The sequence below is a fragment of the Limulus polyphemus genome, unplaced genomic scaffold (genome assembly GCF_000517525.1).
Source record: "Limulus polyphemus unplaced genomic scaffold, Limulus_polyphemus-2.1.2 Scaffold2052, whole genome shotgun sequence".
Lineage (NCBI taxonomy): Eukaryota > Metazoa > Arthropoda > Merostomata > Xiphosura > Limulidae > Limulus > Limulus polyphemus.
Genome location: NW_013667662.1, coordinates 5,971 through 21,478, shown reverse-complemented (window position 1 = coordinate 21,478; position 15,508 = coordinate 5,971). Strand labels below are relative to the sequence as shown.

The 15,508-nt window shown below is 33.6% G+C and overlaps 1 protein-coding gene across 2 annotated transcripts in view; it reads right to left on the bottom strand.

Moving 5' to 3' along the window:
• LOC106465790 (metal-response element-binding transcription factor 2-like) overlaps positions 1–10,643 on the bottom strand; it is a 107,401-nt gene extending 96,758 nt beyond the window's left edge. For both annotated transcript variants that reach the window (XM_022393723.1, XM_022393724.1), the window contains exon 1: positions 10,556–10,643. In XM_022393723.1, the coding sequence (XP_022249431.1) occupies positions 10,556–10,558 (3 nt within the window). In that variant the 5' untranslated portion in view covers positions 10,559–10,643. The remainder of the gene's footprint in view (positions 1–10,555) is intronic.
• Positions 10,644–15,508: the final 4,865 nt, after the last annotated feature.

Here is a 15,508-nt window from a genome sequence, read left to right as displayed (position 1 = left end):
TTTCTTTAAAGAAATTAATTTAAGATAGTAATTCTTATTAAAAAATATCTGTTTTCTCTATTTAAAATGTAGGCACACGCAAAAGATTCTTTGTTTGACAAAATACCATGTCTAAACAAATTAATGCCAGGAAGAAGAATTAGTTTTTGGTTTACACAAAGTGGTCAATGGAAATACTGCATAAAGAGGTTGTGTCACTTTCCTACTGATGACACTTGCAACATAGAGTGGCATAATACACATTATTAAGTGCCAGGTGAGAGTGCTTTCAATGGCTTGTTACATGTGGAAAAACGTTTAAGCAGTTATGCCAAGGTACTAACTCATCGAGTAATGTTGGCAACATTCCACTCCACAGGTGCCTGCTCACTGTATTTTAACATATCAAATATTAAAGAAAAAGGATTTCATATCTAATCTTGATCTCCATTAAAACCCTTAGATTGGTAAATACAGAAAGATTTTAAAAGTGTGTTCTTTATATTATGTAATGTATGCACATTTCAAAAGTTACTGGGTATAATAAGCAAATAACATAAACAAGAAGTTCAATTATGATATAATAGCATCATCACATAAATTTATCTTTTCTCAAACTAAAATTGAAAGACACTTTTGCCTTTAATTTGTATAAAGAAAAGTAAGATTGATCATGTTTACCAGTCATAGAAAAATTGTGCTAATAATTAATGTCCATCAACTACAGTCGATGCTCTAAACACCTTTCCTAATTTATATCTTAAAGTTAGTTTTTAAGCACAAATGTGTATTTTGATTTCTTAACCAGACACTTTAAAATATAGAAATGTCCGTGATTTTTTAAACATTTATTAAAAATGAGATATTACAACTTTTCTTTTGGTGGCTGCATCATATTATAATACACAAGAATATTTACATTTTACAATTCATTCAGCTAGTTTTTCAAATTTTATTATTTCTTAAAACTGTAAAATATGATATAATAGGATGTGTTTAAGGAAGCAGTGACCCTTAAAACTGGGCAAATTTACATGCTGAGGAAAACTGTTAAACACTTCTTATAACCTTCAAGATGAGCATAAACAAAACTATAATGTCACAACCTCTGGAAGTACACTTTCAGTCATATATGTCATATGCATCATTAATGTAGCAAGGATAAAGAAATACATAACATAAACTGTTTTAACACCATAAGTTGACTTAGGAATGATAAAAACATGTGAAAATTGATAAACATGCTCTTTGTGAACATCCTCATGGCACGAATTAAAAAATTTGCAAATTTTCTGCAATGTCAATGAACTATGGGCAATTAATTTTAATTAATGGCTTCGTTAGTGGTAATTAGACCCACAACAACACAACTGGTAAAAATTTTTGAATCCTAAAAAGAATTCAAGCTATGGAAAAGTGTAATATCAACAAGTTTGCTAAATTTCATGATGATATTGGCTTTAATAGTGAAGTTATCATGCTAACTTATCAATGGGGTCACCAATTTATTACCTGAGCCCTGTCAATTTATTTTCTAGCTGCATCACTTCATCTGGTTTTTGAGACATTTCTTCTCCGAATGCATTAACTTTGCCAAGAGTGTAAAATCATGCTTTTACTCGGCTTATATTGCTCTTTACACAACCTTTATGTTGCTCTCAACCTTTTCAATATCTTGTTGGAGTGCCTTGGCCTCCTGGTCACCAAGTTGTGCTTTATTTTTTTTTTTATCTTCTAGGTATTGGTAGTACCAAATTTTTGCTGCTTTTACATTGTGGTTCAGCTTGGGCATGAAGGGAAAGTCATTGAAATCAGCAGTCACTGAAGAAACAGTGTCATAAACCATTTGTAGGGCAACAATCTTCTCAAGAAGATCCGTTAACAATGCAACCCCTCTCTACTGATGTCTGTAGTGACATCTTGAAAACCTCCCAAAACTTGTACTTTCAATCCTGCATGTACTTCTCAAGAAAGTTAGAGCTTTCCATTGCTCTCAGCTGTAAGATTTCAACTGCATGTTTCCATTTCATCAAGGGAACAGGCTTTATGAAAGTGTTCACTTGACTGCCATTCTGGAGGATCTGTAGGACTACATAAAAATTTGCTGTTACATTAGTAGATGATGTGATCAACTTCTGTGGGTTCAGTGAAAATAGATGTTGCACAAAAGGGTACTTTAGTGGACACCTCTCGATAAGTTTGGCCATCAAAGCTGCCAAAAGTGTGGTGCATTCTGATCTGAATTGCAGAAACCCAAGGTCACTGAAGACTTTCTGGTCAATCAATGTCTTTAGTGACTTCTAAGCTGCAAACCTCAAGTCCACATGATTGGCAATCATCTAATTTTTCTGGTATTGAAGATCTAATTTTGCTAGCTTGTGGTAAGTCTCTACTTTCTCAAATATTTCCTTCTTTATGAAACAGCCCATTAGGCTTACAAAGATAACTTTCAAGCAGTCCTCCAAGAATGGTGCCATAGGAGAATCTGTCTGGAACTTGGTGAAAAAGAACTACAGTTGCTTGGCTACAAAAATAAATAACTCCAACTTTGCTATTGTCAATGAGTCATCATAAGTTGTTTTGATTGCTGTGAAGGAGATTGTATTAGGTGCTTCCTTTGGTTCTTTGTGTAATGTTGAAACATATTTCTTCAAATGTGGCCACATCTGAATGGCACAGTCAGCCACTTTGACATATTCCATCTATCTATGTGCACAGAGCTGAAGTGGGTACAGTATGCTCCCTGTCACCTTCAAAGTATCATCTCTCCTTGCTGATGAGTCATGGAAATTTGCCAAAGTGACCTCATTAGGTGTCCCAGCTTCCATTTAGTTTCATTGGCTCCCCCTTTTTAAAGGCTTTCCTGGACAAAGTGAAGTCCATAGCTTCTGATATTTAGAAACTATGGTAGTTCCTGGGTGTGGCATTCTTGCACAAGATCCTGACTGAATCTTCGCTTAATGTTTGGGCCATACACTGAGATCTGCAGTAAGCACTTCAGATCTAGTGAGACTGTACCTTGCTTGAAGTCCTTAATAGAGATCTCAATGGAAGAACTCTGATCTGAGATACCTTACAGCCATTTGATCATTGTTCCAGTATCTGACCATAAAGTTCATCTGCTCACTCCGAGATTTTGTTCAGGCACTCATCAAAGGACACTAAGTAATACTAGGCAATTTTGACATTGTCCAAGAATATATAAATAGAGGCCAAAACATATCGAGCAAGCACATTTTGTAGCTCCACATGTGAATTTCTGTGCAATTTCCTATCAGGAAACATCTTGTCAAAGACCTGTCAAGCATTCTGACAGGAATTAAATGAGTAGTGGCTCACACCACCTTCACTGCCCAGATAACTTTTGCTTCAGTTACATCACCATTGGCAACAGCAGTTTCCTTGAACACTTGCACTGTCACAACTGTTGCTGCACTCTTGCCAGTTGGCATGGTATAGCTCCTGTCTGATGTACCAGGTGAGCCATTACCATCAGTTCATTTGGCTGACCTTAGTGTAGCAGAAAAGCTGGTGATCTTCAGTATGAATAAAGATGTTGATAGATCAATAACTGGTGTGTTTTCCTCTTAAAGTTGCTTTTGGCAGCAGCTGTTCTTATATTTTTCACATCAATTGTTTTCTTGCAAGAAATGCCTTGTGAACATTATCCTTCACTTCTTCCAGCCATTTTTCCAAAAATCTGAAGATGGCATTTCTTGGAGGCCAACTCTGCTTATCGCAAAGCTTCAATAAGTCTGCAAGTCACAATTAGGTATGGACACATATATCTATATATCGTATTATTCCAACAGAGGGCTTAACATGCTCTTACATTCAGTTCCCCACAGACACTGACCCATCAGCTCACTCCGAGATTCTGTTCAGGCACTCAAAGGACACTAAGTAATACTAGGCAATTTTCACTCTGTCAAAAGGTTTAATCAACATTATCACCACCTACCACTCTTACCCATACTTTTTGTCTTCCGTTGCCTCTAATTTTGAAACCATATCAAATTTCACCTATAATTGAAGATGCACCCCTGTGCTCTGTCTTTGCACATCCATTGGAATAAATATGGTGATTTGATATATGACACCTCAATCTACAGACACTTGTGTTGCAGAAGCCATCTCATGACAGGAAAATTTATGAAAGAACTGCTTCATGAAGATCAGTCTAGTTAACTGTAAAATAAATTTTCAGGTTAAGAGCTAGTTGATACACTGCAAGACCAAATCCCTAAGCTGGAGTTTGTACAGATCCACATCAAACACTTTTATTACTTTAGACAATTCTTATTGCAACCACTGTACTATAAACAAGCCGATAAACCCTCTCCCATTATGTTCTCAGATCCACGATCATGATAAACTCTGTAAGAAAGTTTTAGTAATTGCACCACATGAGCTTATTTGCTACTAACAATGTCATATTACAGTGTCATGTAAACAGTCTAATGGTGGGAGTGATGATTCATTACTTTATAACCAGCAGGTTTCTATTTCAGCTGCTAACAGTAAAAGAAACACAGGAAATAGATGTGAAAAGATTAGAAGTAGAAACTCTCAGAGGAAGTGATCAATACTAAAGACGATAAAACAGTACTGCTCACTTTATTTTAAATTTTTCAACCTTTAAAGTTTTATGTTGCTCATGACATCAGTCAAATTGACCAATCTCATATAGAATTAGGATAGAGAAAATACCAGATAAAATATATTTTTGTATATATTTTTAAGAAGTTTTAGATTCTACAAATGAAATCAGAAATTGTTTTATGAAAAAAAAAAAAATTTAATCTTGACAAGAAAATCACTTTGCACTCAAAGCAGTAAACACCATGACTCCATATATGATAGACAACTGTTTAGTAAAAATACTTAATTGAAAATTTTGTTTTTTTTTCTACAAACAACTTGTACTGTTTACTAAAAGCTTGAAAAATTTTGTGAAGATACATAAAACATGTTAAAAGTTATAGTATGAAAACTCCAATGGTCATTTTAGAGTCACGTGGTCAGTGTAATCCAGCGAGTCAGTAGCAAAAGAATTAATCTGTCTCTCCAAAACTTTTACCAGCAAAGTAAGACTAATTAGCTTATAATTACCTGAGCAATGCTTGCCACCTCTCATAATTAAAAACTAGTGTAACATTTGCCAGCTTCTTACTGATGCAATCCTTAACCATTTTTAATACTCCTTGAAAAATATTATCTGACTTTAAAGCCTCAGGTTCATCCTGCATCATTACTGACATATTAGGCAAACCAACATTTCCACTCATCTCTAACTTGTTCAATTTGTTGTAATTCCTCCCATATAGAACCAGCAGACTCCATATCATTTTGGACAATTATCTTCCAACTCATTTGTGGTTGTCCTCTTTTGTTTCCCACCTTCTGGCAGCCACAGAAATACCTACTGTCCTCTTCTATCTGCTGCCACACATCCAAGCCAAATTAGTTGTCTCTCCCTGATGACTGATGTCCTCCAATGCACTTCCTCATCTGTAATTTTATCCCTCCATGGTATACACAGAATTTTCCTTAACCATCTAAGATGGGCAGATTCTGGCTTTGTTGAATTTACCATATTCAGCATCCAAATTTTACATCCACATAGCATTGTTTATAATACTACTTAACACAACCTCACTTCTGTCTGCAAACTCAATCCCTTGTTTTTCCAAATGTTGTGAAGGTCTCCAAGAAAGCGTGTTTTACTTATTCATGTTTTAATTTCCATGTTGCATTTTCTATACAATACTTCCAATATAACAAAACTCCTGAATGTTGTCTATTGACTTACATCTTATCAGAATTCTCATTTCATTTGACTTTATTCCAACCTTCATAATTTTTGTTTTGTCTTCATTAATAGTGAGACAAACCTTACTCACTTCTATTTCTGTGTTTGCTGTTGTTTCTGCATTTCCTATCCAGGATGAATCCAATATAGCAATATACTTTGCAAAGTACAAATTATGTAAGTACTCATCATTTGTCCATTTCACTCCTGGGCTAGATGCTGCCTCTTTCATCACCCAGTCATTTCTACTGACAAACAACAATGGAGATAAGATTCAGCCTTGCCTAATACCAGTGATAAATCTAAGCCACATTCCCCTAGTCCAAACTTGGCTCTAACTGCACAGGCACTGTCTTTGTATAAACATTTCACAACATTTACTACCTTTTCAAGTATACCCTAACTCCTAGTATTGTTCCACATAGATTTCCTCTCAATTCTGTCAAATGCTTTTCTACGGTCATTGTAATTAATTATCAAAGGTCTTTGCCATATACAAGAGATTTCTTAATTATCTGTTGCAACATAAAAATCTTTTCACAGCAAGACTGTCCTGATAAAAAAACTTACCTATTCTGGTCTCAGCATTACTTTACAGCTTATTTCATCTGGTTCAGTAAAACTTGTCATCATTTTGCCAGACACTGACATTAAGCAAATGTTTGAGCATTGTCTCAAATCACTCATTTTTTGGGAGTCACAGTGGAATGATTATTCAATTTTTGTAATCATTGTGGGCTTCTCCTTCAATTTACACTCTATTACAAAAAACTGTCAATAACTTATGTACCTCCTGCTTTTAATAATTCTGCATAGATTTTATCCATACCTGCTGCTTTTTTTTAACTCTCTGACAATCTTCTTCACCTCTTCTTTGGTTATATTGCTATTTTTTTTAAAAATGTCTAGAATTGGTGCATTACTAAAGTCATGCATAATTGTCAGTTCTGTACAATTCAGAATTGCTTCAAAATTTTCTTTCCAATGCTTAGAGATTTCTTCATTGTTTTAATTATATTGCTCTTGGAATCTCTGACTGGTCCCATTGATAATTTACCTTTACCAGACAGAACTAAGTCATTTTTGTGTTTTTGAATCACCTTCTTTCACAACTTCTTCAGCCTCAATGGCTTTACTCAAGCACTATTTATTCTTATCTCTTTTACATCTTTGTTCGATTTCCTTGTCCATATTTCTATACTACCATTTAAGTTTAACTTCTTCCATTTGCAGTTTTACTTTGCTTAAACATAATTGTCCTTTCTTTAGTCAATGGCATTCTATGTTAAGTTTGTAATCCACTGTTCCATTTTTGTTCCTTTTTTGAATCCAATTACTTCTTCAACAACATCAAGCATAGCTACTTTCCAGTGTTTACCTATATTCTTTTCCTTTACGTTCTACAGTAGACTATAACTGTTCTTTAGTACCACTTTAAAATTTGTCCATGTCTCATGATCTTTTAAATTTATTGTTTAATCTCCTTTCTTTTTCTGTTGCAATAATTTTCTTTAGCATTATCTTTAATGTAGCTACTAAAAGGAAGTGATCACAGACTGCATCTCTAAACACTCACATATCTTGTAATGAGGAAGCACATCTTCTTGAAATATAGATGTGGTCTATCTGGTTCATAGTATGGCACTCTGGTGATTTCCAGGTGAGCTTGTGAATGTTTTCATACTTAGACATACTTCCTCCAATCTTTAGGTTATTGTTGATACACAAATTCAAAAAATGTTCACTACTGTTTGTTTTTCACCTGTAGCATTAACACCCATCACACTTTTCCATCCACAGCAACCATTACCAATTTGGCCATGGCAGTCACCAGCAATAATCTTCATATCATAACTAGAAGCAACATCTATTACATGTTGAAGTTGTTTATTAAACAGATCTATAAATGCATCCTCCACCAAACCTTTTGGAGTGTATACCTGTACTATTGTAAATTTTGTCAGTTATTGGTTCCCAGGACAGCAAGGCCCTTTCAGTGTATTTATTTACTGATATATCTATGCCTTGCTCAAGAGTATTTCCTCTGGAATTACAGTTGTTACATCTTTAGAAATACATCAGTTAGTGCTTATCCAACACATCTCACTCACACCTAAAATATGCAACCAACAGTTCAACTCTCCAACCAGTTGCACCAATTTGCCTGCATTATACTGCATTCTTACATTCCATGTACCTATATATGTCTTATCTACATTCCATGTACCTATATATATGTCTTATCTACATTTTATGTACCTATATATATGTCTTATCTTTAGCCATTAGGATAGGTTGATTTGAGGTTTGCTGACTTTTAAGAACCCTGTTTCCCTTGCAGCTTATTATTTTTAAACTTATCAATTTTATTAATAATTTCAGGGTAATATTAAGTTCATATATATTTATCATATATCTCAGGATATGGTCAAATCTTCTGCAGTGAAATCTGAAGACAAATAAAAATTTAGGAATTTTGCCATTGCATAATCTTCTATAACAAACCCTCTTTCAATCCCTCAAAGGTCTAATTCCTACGTTAACATTATGCTTACCTTTAATGTATTCGTAGAAATCCTTACTTTTAATATCAATATTTTCAGATATTTTTATATGCTTTTTTTGGTTTTCTAACTAACTGTCTTGATCTTGTATAATCCTCCAAGTTTTCCATTTTAGTAGTTAACTTAAGCTTCTTTTTTGAATTTGTAATGTATATCTTAATTTTCTACCTAATACTTCTAGTGAGCCCCCCTAATCTGTTACATGCAACTACCCTTTTTTAATTCTCTTGAAAATAGTTATCTTGACTAATTAACAACTTTAACCTCCCACATCTGACAAGCATCTCTATCTTACTCAGTATCCTAACTGGTCAGAATCATTTCTCATCCCTTCAAAATTAGCCTTCCCAAGATATGGAACCAATATACTATTATTCTTGATCTCCATAAGTAATACCACCTCAAATCTAATTGTACAAGTACAACTTGTGTCAGATGCCCCTACTTCCACCCTATTGGCCATATCCACACTAGAAGTTAGTAGTAAGTCTAAAATAGCATCCTCCCTAGCAGGTTCCCTAACCATAGAATGAAAAAAAAAATAATTTGACACTAGAATCTTCCGATCAATATGTTTAAGATAAAAATCCCCATGATTAAAATCTCGGTAGCTACAGCTTTTTTTTTTTTATCTCATTACGTAATAGTTTCTTGTTAATTTCATCAATCTGATCAGATGGTTTATTACAGATTCCAATTAAAAGCCTTTTGTCCCTATATCTGCTAACATACGTATAATGATTCATCTTTCTTGTTGAGGTTGATGCTTCACATAGAAAGCTACACCTCGTCCCTTTTTTAAATATTTTATCACTATTTAAATACCTATAGCTTTTATTTCAAATAGATTTCTATTATCAGAATAGTCTAAATCTCACTAATTCCCAAAACATCAAAATTCTCTATTCCAACAAGAGACTCAGTTTTGTTTCTATTATTTCTAACATTAGAATGATAACAAGAAAGCCTTCTTGAGTTTGACACACTAAACTCTATCATAATCTGCAATCTTCCACAAATGTTTACACTACAGCAATTTTTACTCACCTAATGAGTGCTTATTTCAACTCATGATGTATATTGTTAGATTCAAAGAATAATCACCTTGATTACAGACAAATTTTAAAATAAGTTGACTTAGTTTAATCCATTATATTTCTATCAATAATTGTAGTACTAAGTTGTAACACAAAATGGTTTGCATATACATATTCAAGCTAAGTTTGGTAACATTGTACATACAATAAGCTTACATTAAATTGTGTTCATTGTTTTAAGGAATAAGCTACACTACAGCAAAAATACGAACAATGAATTTTACTGTCCTGTGAATTACTCATTATTTCAAAGTGATGCATTCATCACAATAGATTTTAAATTTTAACGTGTATCAACAATATCCAGTACTCTTAGTCTTAGTATAGTACTTAGTAATAGTATTAGTACTAGTAGTAATTAAGACAGCATATACGTTTTATAAACTTTTTTAAATAATACTAATAGTTATGTAGGCTTAATTTTCACAAACTGAAACAGAAATAGTGATTGTGAAGTTAAAAGTATTATTATTAGGCTTGGAACCATTGTTAATATATTTGATTATTCAAGTCAATCTAAATATAAATAATGCACATGGCAAACATCTACTCATGGAGCCCCATTTTAATACTCTTACTATCAATATCACTCAGTACTCAGTAGTACTACTACACAAGTACTAGTACTACTAGTAGTAAAAGTAGTAACACTGACCATGTTAATATGGTACTAGTAGCAAGCAATTTGAACTTGAAGCAAAGATTTAAAACTTCTAAATATTTGGTAAGTATTATGCAAAAATTTAAGAAAACAAATGATACCTACTTTTGGTACTTAAGGAAGAAAATATTTTCCTTAGAACGATGTATGTTTCTTACATCTCCTTCAGTGGTAAAGTCTACATGCCGTGAAATTCTGTTAGAAATTCCTACCCGATATGTTATACATTTGCCCGTAATTTTGAAATAAACGAGATTACCGGGCGACTTACCCGCCATATTCTAGCCAATCGGAGAGCACCAATTTACTAGCAAACCGCCAAATGCTCGTGATGTTTAACTAGAGCAACAAGGTACTTATAAAAATAAATACATTGTATTTTTAATACAGAAATAAAAGAAAAATATGATATATAAGTAAATATTTCAATAATTACACTCACCATGTGTATTTCAAAAAGAACGTTGAAAATTCATCAATGAAATATAGAACAACATAGTTGCCGCTCGATTTACAGCCATCTTGGCAGACGCGTCAATATGTTTCATAACACGTCGCTAGATGTCTGCTTCTCCAAGTATTTAGCAAAGCTGTTTGCTCCATAGCGATGCGATTACGGAGTACCGCAAATTGCTTAACATTTTTGTTTACGGGCTCGAAAAGTAAAAAATGTTTTTTTAGATCTATTGCTATTGATCATAAAAGAACATTGAATTAACTTATAAAACGATTATTATGAATTTTATCATATCAAAATAATTTCTGCTTGAATTCTGATTTACATAAATTACCTGCCAAGTGTAATTGTAAATTTATGAATATTCAGTCACCTCAGTACTGTTCCGTACTTGGATCCCGGTCATGTAACATTGATGTCAGTTACAATCTTGAAATAATACCACTAAGTTTGTTTTGCGAAGGTGTTATTATATTTTTAAAAGTCCATTAGTTAAATAATAAAAAAGTTCTAAAATTTATACATATACATTTGTATTTATGGCAAAACTATTTAATGGGCTGTGTGTGATGTGCTCATTGAGTGGATAAAACCCCAACTTTTAGCGCCATAATCATTGAAGCATATACCTGAGCCATCAGGGTGCAAAAATAAACATTCTATACAGGCCTAAAACTTTTTATAAAATAGAGTAAGCTGCAGCTGTTTTTTCACTCAGATTTTTTTTCATCTGTCCATATCGGATTCAAAATTACAGGCGTTAAAAGTTTTCAATCCTATTGGCATTTAATACTTCGCTAGTTTTAAGTGTTTAAACGATAAATATTCTATACAGATTTCGATAGAAACAAGAAAGCAAAAACTTAGTGACAAACACAACAAAAAAACTTTATCTAATTTGCTAACATTTAAAAAACAAGCAAAAGGGTCAAAGTGTTTAAAATATTCTTTTAAAACTCATTCTATTGAAATTAGTTAACAATTTGCAATCTGTCTTACTGCAGCAATAACTTTAAATGCAATGCTCGGAAATTTACTGGCCTGTGTAAGTTGTTGAGAAGCTCTAACATTGCAAAAAGTCACAAATTTGATATTTAATTAGCAAAACACCGCTTGCATTTCTCCTTCTTTAATAAATTACAAACTCTCGTTCTAAAAAATTATGTAAGGCAGATTAACAAACTATTTTACCTTTTCATTTTTCTTTCTTCCTTAATTTTAAAATCCTAAAGAGCCAATGGAACATTTTGTATTTTCAACCCGAACGGCACCGACACCATATGTGACACATGGGCTAAACAACGAGGTCAAACACCCTATGAGGCTAGAACAGAGCTATTTCTAATTTACAACTACTGACCTGAAGTAGGATAACTAGTCAACAGCATCCAAAACCTACTTTGAGCCGAATAGCGGTATCGACCGTCACATTTATAAAGTTTCCACAGCTGAAATATTTAAATTTCAAATCCACAGACCAGCACGTTAATTATTAAGCCACTGCTTGTTCCCGGTAGAATGAATTATGGGTGCTAATTAGTTGTCTAAAAGTACAACGTACGCATTGCAAGAATGTTTTTACCCAAGTACACAATACCATCGAAAGTCGATAGTTTTGCATTTTATATAACATTTATTTCATGCTAAAATACTCATTTCATGCTGTTCTATATATTAATTGTGAGTGCACTACATTTTACAGTTTGAATATGTGTGTTATGTAAATATTTGTCAGAATGTTAGTGGTTGCTGTTCTATATATTAATTGTGAGTGCACTACATTTTACAGTTTGAATATGTGTGTTATGTAAATATTTGTCAGAATGTTAGTGGTTGCTGTTCTATATATTAATTGTGAGTGCACTACATTTTACAGTTTGAATATGTGTGTTATGTAAATATTTGTCAGAATGTTAGTGGTTGCTGTTCTATATATTAATTGTGAGTGCACTACATTTTACAGTTTGAATATGTGTGTGTTACGTACAGTAATTGAAGGTGAATGAACGAAAAATTTACCAAAGTTTTTAAGAACCAAATTATCCAGTAGATTCATCCTTCTAGTGTAAAAGTTGTGTTTAGGTGAACGTAATTCAGCCCTAAATCACCCTAATAAACTAACCTTTAGTATAGATGTTATTTTTATGGTGCATGTTAGTCAGCTATACAACACCTCGTTGATTCAGCCTTTAGTGTAAAAGTTGTGTTTAGGTGAACGTAATTCATCCCTAGATCACCCTAATAAACTAACCTTTAGTATAGATGTTATTTTATGGTGCATGTTAGTCAGCTATACAACACCTCGTTGATTCAGCCTTTAGTGTAAAAGTTGTGTTTAGGTGAACGTAATTCAGCTCTAGATCACCCGAATAAACTAAGCCTTTAGTATAGATGATATTTTGTGGTGCATGTAAGTCAGCTATACAACACCTCGTTTTGTTGCAGTGAATGAAATTCAGTGATTCTACAGCAACTCTAGCTTATAATATAGACGTTGTGTTTAGGTGAAAGGCATTCACTCGTGAAACACCTCGTAGTTAGTGTAGAATTTACGTTAATGACAAAAACGAGTAATTCCAGGCTTCAATGTACACAATATATCGAGGTAAATCTACTTCAGCCACATTACATCTTAGGCGTAAAAATGACAGATTCAATGTTTAGTGTACACCTTCTGTTAAGGTGAATTTAATTCAGCCTTACAACATCTTAGGGAAGTGGTGACCCGTCGCCCACTTGGGTGACACATTAGCACCACACATATACAGTCAGCCTGGCGTGACTGGACTCAGGTGCTGTGGGCTAATCACTCTCTCGGCTAATGAGGTAAAGTCTATTTTGAGAAGTAGTTGCCTTTTTGCTAGGACACGAACTCCCCTGTTCTGATATAATGTAAGAAGGGGAAGAATTGTGTATGATTTGGCAAGTCTAGACCGAAAGAAAGCCTTGTCGTGGATGAACCTCTTTACTACTTCAAAGTATTGCATGGAGTTTAATGCCTCGAAAGTTCGGAGTTTTTGGGATACAGTAAAGAAAGAATACATTGTGAAAAAATAATGTATAATCTTGGTATTCTGAGAGTTACTGAATGTATATATATTGGACTAGGCCAGTTGAAGAATAAAGATAAAAGTTGTGTTTTCCGGTTGAAATGATACACATTCAAATAGAGTAGCTTTGTTTTGCTGCAGTGAGTGTGTTGACATTAGAACATGTATAAGAGAGATTACTGACTGCACGTTTTAAGCCAATAAACAGTAAATGAAGTATTGTAATTTGTTATGCGCCAACAGAAGACTTAGACTGTGAGATATATTTCATGAAACTCCAGAATGAGATATTAAAGTATGAATGGAAAACATAAATGCTGATGTTGATCCTGAGGTTTCTCTTGGTAGATTTGGACTGATGACACAGAATATTAATATCTCGTATTTGTGGGATGCTTCAAAGAAATTTGTTTTATTATTGGTGGTAATTTGTTTTAACACCGAGAAATTCATCAAGAAACATGGAGAAGTTCTGACAGTTCAAATGTAAATGCAATAGACCATATAGCCATCGATCCTTCCTGCATGATGTCAAGTCACTTAGATCTGTAAACGTAAGAAATATTGATCACTGTTTGGTAATTGTAAATATAAAAATAAATCAGTGCAAATAATGCCTATAATTTTTGATTCTGCTAAGCTAAAAAAAATCTAGAAGTAAAGGCTGAATTTTAGTTAGGTTTACAAAATAGGTTTCAAGTATTAGATATTGTTACGTATCTGCTTGTTTGTTTGTTTCAGGTAGAAATTCTTTCCGAGGATCTTCAGGGATAAAAGTCCTTTCTTGATTAAACCAGTTTATTCTTCCTCGATACAAACTTTTACTACACAGAAGTTCCACAATCAGTACATTTCTCGTCACTTTAAACTTAACAACTTTTATAATACACGCTATATGTCACAGCGATTCACAATATCGATAACTTCTCTCTCAACGAGTGCAAAACACACATGTTACGGCTCACTAACTCGAAACTATCAGAATCATAAATTACACGGAACTCAAAGTAGCTACTGCTCTCTCTTCATTTATCTATGCTGTTTTTCTGTGCCAGGCTTATATACTTACGAAGAGGGCATCTCGAACACACGCGAACTTCCCCGATCATTCAAGAAACTTATCACGCACGCCCACCAGCGCCAACGCGCCAGCAGCGTCACGTGACTTCAGCTGTCGTAACAATATCATAAGTGATGAATAGGGAGTTGAAGGAAAATGGACAAAATTTTAGGAAACTTGCGTTACTGCTTTTATAGCAATCTTGGTTTGTTGTAACAAACTAAAATAGGAATAGATCTCTGATGAATTACGCAAATTAAAAGATGAGAGAAAGCAACTGAAGATCAAGATAAGAAGTTGTACGGATATAGATAGAAGGAACTTTTTAAAATATCTTCATAAAGGAAGGGCAAAAAAAGTTCAAAGAACAGTTTGAAGAGACTAACGTAGATATTACCATTAAAAAGCAGAAGAGGCAGTGAACAAAGGAGAGCGGAAAAAAGTTCATACATTAGTCAAACAACTAGAAGATAATAAAGTAAACACTTATGATGTAATTAGGGATGAATATGGCAATAAAGTTATAAAGGACGAAGACAAATTAATGAAGTGGAAATCATATTTTCAAGATACATTAAATGGAGATGATCCTATGTATCTAAATGATTTCTGTCAAGAAGAATTACATGAAGAGCTATATAAAGACATAACATTAACAGATAGTGAAGAAATCGTTGAGACAGTTAATAGAATTAAGAATAATAAATGTCCAGAAAATGATATGACAACTGTAGAAATGTTGAAAGCATCAGGAACAGAGATCAGATTAGCAAGAGTCCATGATTTGATTAAACTTGTCTGAGGATCGAAGAGCTATTTAACAAAATA